We start from the raw sequence: 5695 nt of genomic DNA on the forward strand, positions 1-5695 counted from the left end.
GATCAAACACTAAATCCTCACAGAGGCCTTTCTCAACCACCTTAAATAAGAGCCAACTCTCTAGTTCCAGCATCCTATTCTGCCCTTAACCTCCTTTTTAACATTATTTACCACAACCTGTAATTAATTGGTTTGTTATTATTATTATTGCTGTTTACTTGCTCAAAAGATAATATGGGGACAGGAAGTTTGTCAAGTTTAAACCTGTTGTATCCTATAACCTCAGGCAATGCCTGAGACATTGCCGATATTAAGCACCCACTAAGGGAATGAATTAAAGTCTGATGACTAAGGGGTCACCTCTATGCCCTGTACCTTTTTTCAGCAAAGCTGCACCCTATGAGGAATAAGCAATCTGGCAGTGCTTCCCAATGCAACTCAGTTACCATATTTGCACAATTATTACTATCAGTGCTTCATGTTTTCATTAGAGCAACATGATTTTCAGTGCAGTTTCTACTTTTATTTTGGAGGACTCCCATAAGAACTTTCTCCTATTTTGCTGAGGCCCAGGGAGGATGTACAAGAGCTGAGCCAGTCCTTGGCCCTCGTTTGGTTATAGAGACAGGCAAGAGAGTGATACTGGCAACTGCAGAGGCAAGAAGTTTGTGTCCTCGGTAGAAATCTGGCCTCCTGGAAGGACTGGAAGCGACCACCCTTGACTGCTCTGATTCAGGCCGATTGGGTCCCCGTCGTCTCGCTCCTCGCTGGAAGGAAGGGCTTCCTTGAGGTAGAGTTCAGTCCCTCTCGGGGCCAATCAGTCCTTGTCTCGGATCACTGGCTGCTGCCAGCTGCGCGACTTCCCTTAACACCAGAAAAGGGGCTCCGTGACCAGGCACAACTATGTCGGCGGTGTCTAGGACTCTCTTCCTGCTCCGCTCCTGGGCCACAGGGTCTTCACTCAGCGCCTGCCACGAATCCTCATCCCCATCGCGCTCAAACACATCGCCCGCTATCACCACGGTGCCCCGAGTCGTGCCCGCTACTACCACGCTCACGTCCCGCTGGCCCCCGTGGCCCGGTGTGGCCCACACTTCGAGCCCGGGCCCCAGCTGCAAAGGCCGTTCCTCATCCAGCGCGTGGGGCAGGTAGAGACCCCCAGGGAGGCAGAAATCGTGCGAGACAAGCAATGCCGCGCCCGGAAACAAACCTAAGTTCCCGATGTGGTCCGAGTGCCCGTGGGTCCCCACCACCAAAGTTACATCTCCCGGGGACACCCCTTGCCTCGCTAGGGCCCCTAGCAGCGCCTCCCGAGCCCAGGGCCCCCCGGTGTCCACGAGGATGGGGCCACGGGCCACCTCCTCCAGGGCAATCTTTGCGCCGCCGCCCCCGCGCTGGGGCTCTCGCTGGCTACACGCTGGGTCCCAGGCTTGGGGCAAAACAAGGGTCACTGAGCCGTCGGCCCTCACAGCACCGTCCAAGCCCTTGGGCTCCGCGTAGCCCTGCAACAGAACCACAACCGAGTAGGAGTCACCAGGCACCAGCACGGGAGGCCCCTCGCACAGCGACACGGTCCGCACTAGGCTGCTCATGGCAGGGAGGAATGAACTGGGGAGAAAGGAAATGGGGCTGCAGGCGACCGTCCGGACGCTCCGCGTTTCCGCACACTATTCCAACCGGCACCTTTCAAGTCTCAGTCGCTTGCCACCCTCTCCCGTTAAGGTATCATCTTCAACCCCCTGCCAAAGATGGTATGGCCCAGCCTGATTTCCCCTGTGAACGCCCTCCTCCCTCGGGAGCCTTCGGCAGACCGCTCCACTCACCTCGGATAAGTCTAACCTCGTCACCCTTCAAAGTACAACCTTACTGCCTTCACTCATCCTAGGCGCTTTCTCAACGGGATCTAGTTGTACCGCCTCTTAGATTTTACAATCACAGATGTCGTAAAAGCGCGATGGATTTTGTCCTCTGCGAGCTGCCGTACACGGAGATACGGCGGCTAAAGCAGCGGTACACGCACTGCTTTAATTCTGCCACCTTACTCAACCTGCCCCCTTCGACATGGTTCATGGTCTGGCGACTTCTACCGCCTTGGGCTGCAAAATTACAAAGTACCATTATTTTTAACAGGACGGTGGCCAATAGCCCTCCCTACTTTCCGGATGCAGCCTCATTGATTAGCTACAATGTGCGCAAGGTTGCTGTTTGAAAATTTGTGCCCAGCTGGTATTTAAAGGAAAAAAGTTTAATAGCGATATAGAAAATATAGCACCTGCCAAATTATACGTTGGGCTGTCCGTGAAATTAATTTGAAGTAGACCTATAGTCTATGCCACCTAAAAATTGCCAGCATCACCTTCCCTCCGTTCAGTTATCTTTTTTTTTGGCTGGGGCTGGGTTTGAACCCGCCACCTCCAGCATATGGGGTCAGCGCCCTACTTCTTTGAGGCACAGGCGCCGCCCCAGTTATCTTATTTTCATTCATGGTTTGCTGGCACGTAGTCAATGGACGCTGGCAGGTCCTAGAGGACTTCCTTGTAAAGGTCTAAAGACAGACCCTGAGAGGCAAAGTGGCTTTCCCAAGAAAAGCCACATGTTAGGCTGGGCGGATTCTAACCCCTAGAATCCTATCATTCTGGGAGTCCCAAGGTGGCTGGATCCCTTGAGCCCAGGAGTTTCAGACCGGTCTCTACTAAAAATAGAAAAGTTGGGGAGGGGGGTTGGGGCATGCCTGTAGTCCCAGCTACTCTGAAGGCTGAGGCAGGAGGATCATCTAAACCCAGGAGTGTGAAGTTGCTGTGATATATGACCCCATGGCACTCTAGCCTAGGGCAACAGAGTGAGACTGTGTCTCAAGTTGTGACTTTTCTTTCTTTCTTTCCTTTTTGCAGTTTTTGGCCAGGGCCGGGTTTGAACCCGCCACCTCCAGTATATGGAGCCAGCACCCTACTTCTTTGAGCCACAGGCGCCACCCAAGTTGTCTTTTCTTTCCTGGGAAAACACACAGCTCCAATGCTTTCTTTGACCTCTGGGTGGGGGTGGGGAGCAGTAGAGACACTCAAAGGGGAAAGACTTCAGTACTGTCACCATATGCACTTGTCAGTTATGGAGTTGGATGGCAGAACACCTACCTAATAGGCAGTACTTCACCTGCAGCTCTCACTTTCTACCCACAGCCATGTGATGCTGCCTCACCAGGATCCTGCCTGACATCAGATGGGAGAGAACAGCTACAAGCTTTGAGGTGGGGTCACACACACGAACACCCTGAAAGCCAGGAGTGGGGGGCAGGGAGAACTCAGACTTCAGAGGGATCTTCTCCATGATTCCTGCCACTCCTGGGGGCTCAAAATCAGGGTTCAAAGGTCCTCTGGGTCATGCTTGGTGAGGCCTGATTTCTTAGTCAACTTTACTTTCTCCTCATCCTCCTCTTCTCCTTCCTCTTCCTCCTCTTCTTCCTCTTCAGTCTTCTCTTGCCCATCTGTGGTCTCCTTTCCAGTCCAAGTTTCCTGTAGACATGCTAATTTGGGTAAAAGAAAACAATTTAAATATTGGTCCTGGAGGTGGGGGAGGCTGTGCCTGGGCAGGAGAAGAGCCTAATCTGTACACTTACCAGTTTCAGCAGCTGGGAGCACATGACCTTCACAGAGAAAACGCTGTAGGGGCTGCTCCTGATGGTGGAAGTACCAGTCTCCCACAACATCTTCAAACTCCTCCAGCATTGTCTCACACTAGTCAAGTGGAAGGGGCAGAAGAGTATCTGTTCTGCTGGGCTTTGGAAGCCCTCCTCTCTGCTCTCCACTCCCTGTTTCCGTGACTCCACTTGACTAACTTTGGAGAGGCAGGAGGTTAAGCTTGGATTACAATATGTGTGATACTCATTCACTCAACAAACAGTAGCACCTACTCTGCCAAGGTTATTAAATTCTGAATCTCAACTCCTCACCTGTAAAGTAGGAAATGTTAACAGGACCTACTACATCAAGCTGGAAAGTATGTGGTTCAGAATTTGGTACATAGTAGGTGCTCAATAAATGGTGGTGAATATTATTAGCCTCTGTTAATACTTCTTAATATGCCGCTTTAATCAATGGCACAGTTCTTACTCTTCCCCCCTTGTACCTGCTCACAGGTGGATGTCCCCTAAAGCCAAAACCTAAGACGTAGCTCCCCTCTCAAGTTCCCTTGTCTCCTCCCCAGACAGCATGGTATCTTATCCTACCTGCTTCTTGAGGAACGTGACCTCCACGCTGGGCTCATCCCATAGCTCCAAAGGGATCCCCAGATCCACCTTCACCCCCTTCTGTACTAGGCCTTTCAATGTTGCCATGGTCTGACTCTGACCCTAAGAGATGAAGAATTTGAAATCAGCCATTCCACCACCCCACATCATCCTCTTTCTCCTTTCTGCCATATCAGCTGGATTAATTACTGGAAACTCAAGGGTGAATTCCATGCAGGTAAGATGAGGGAGCCTGACAATAAGAAGGTTCATTCCAGAGCTGGAGAGAAATAAGCAGATATCTCTTGAGGACCTAAAAGGATATAGATATAGGTCTTCGTTTCTGAGCTGGGGAAGGTTCTGACCTTGGCATATCTCAGTGAGCCCTTGCGCTCGGCATGAACACTGTAATCCAGGATCTGCTCGCATAAATTCTCCAAGGCCTCTTCCAGTCTTGTCTCTCTGTGGGAAGAGGAGACCCAAAGATTCCCTGCATGTTGTAGAAATTCCCAAGGTTCCTTTGGAATTGGAAGGTGGAGGAGCACCAAGAAGGACTCACGAAACACTGTAAGGCACATGTCTCTTCCTCTTGCCTGTGTCTAGCACCTGACCCAGCTCCAGCACCTCCCGAGATCGGCCAGTGCGACTCAGTTCCTCCTGCAGCTCTGTGCTCAGCAGTTTACACACTGGTGGGGAGGAGAGATGTCCAAGGGAAAATGAAAAACAGGAAAACATAGCAGTAGTTCATTTTGTAGATGGCCAAAGGCAGCAGAGCATGCAAGTGCAAACTGGAGCCAATGGTATTGGGTTGAAATGCTGGTTGAGCCACTGTGTGACAATCTTGCCAGCTGTGTGACAATCTTGCTGCCTCAGTTTCTATATCTATAAAATGGGATAATAGTGTGTTCCTCACAGGGGTGTGGTAAGGATTAAATAAGTCAACATATATAAAGCCTGTAAAGCAGGCGTCCTCAAGCACATGTGGCCCGCCAGGTGTTTTTGCCACCACTGCCTGTCCTGCTTAGCAACCGGTTTGTCCCAGGACCCGCAGTCTGGCCCTCCAATGGTCTGAGGGACAATGAACTAGCCCCCTATTTAAAAAGTTTGAGGACCCCTGCTCTAAAGTAATGCCTGGCTCATAGTGAACACGGCATAAGTGTTCACTATTATTCTGCTGTTATCTGTTATACTCCTATATGCATGATAATGATATAGAGGGCAATAAAACCCAGTATCTCTATCCATGGGACACTGTAGTTGGGAACAGATAACCAATGATGACAATATAGTTCATTAGACTCTACACTGGGGGTTAAGACCAAGAGACATAATCTCATTAAGAAATGCAAAATTCTAGCCAGGTGTTGTGGCAGGTGCCTGTAGTCCCAGCTACTTGGGAGACTGAGGCAAGAGAATCACCTAAGCCCAAGAGCTGGAGGTTGCTGTGAGCTGTGATGCCACATCACTCTACCAAGGGTGACAAAGTGAGACTCTGTCTCTTAAAAAAAAAAAATGCAAAATTCACGGGGAGGC

At 50.5% G+C, this 5695-nt stretch overlaps 2 protein-coding genes across 3 annotated transcripts in view; both read right to left on the minus strand.

The window, feature by feature from the left end:
* Window positions 1–313: 313 nt before the first annotated feature.
* MBLAC1 (metallo-beta-lactamase domain containing 1) lies at window positions 314–2660 on the minus strand. Of its 2 annotated transcripts, none has more exons than XM_003798910.3 (2): window positions 1764–2660; window positions 314–1548 (listed from the first exon to the last, which is right to left on the minus strand). In XM_003798910.3, exon 2 carries the CDS (start codon window positions 1530–1532, stop codon window positions 738–740), a length of 795 nt encoding a protein of 264 aa, XP_003798958.1. In that variant the 5' UTR covers window positions 1533–1548; window positions 1764–2660; the 3' UTR covers window positions 314–737. The 2 variants fall into 2 exon arrangements, 1 of the variants encoding a protein (XP_003798958.1); XR_002775554.1 differs by having other exon boundaries at window positions 1354–1442.
* A 584-nt stretch (window positions 2661–3244) lies between these two features.
* The window catches only part of CNPY4 (canopy FGF signaling regulator 4), a 5168-nt gene continuing 2717 nt past the window's right edge, over window positions 3245–5695 (minus strand). Inside the window, exons 2-6 of the mRNA XM_003798911.3 lie at window positions 4722–4848; window positions 4528–4624; window positions 4163–4285; window positions 3554–3671; window positions 3245–3460 (exon numbers count right to left, since the gene is read on the minus strand). Of these exons, the coding sequence (XP_003798959.1) occupies window positions 3300–3460; window positions 3554–3671; window positions 4163–4285; window positions 4528–4624; window positions 4722–4848 (626 nt within the window). The 3' untranslated portion in view covers window positions 3245–3299. The remainder of the gene's footprint in view (window positions 3461–3553; window positions 3672–4162; window positions 4286–4527; window positions 4625–4721; window positions 4849–5695) is intronic.

The sequence above is a fragment of the Otolemur garnettii genome, unplaced genomic scaffold, assembly GCF_000181295.1.
Source record: "Otolemur garnettii isolate 467f Iridium unplaced genomic scaffold, OtoGar3 scaffold00142, whole genome shotgun sequence".
Lineage (NCBI taxonomy): Eukaryota > Metazoa > Chordata > Mammalia > Primates > Galagidae > Otolemur > Otolemur garnettii.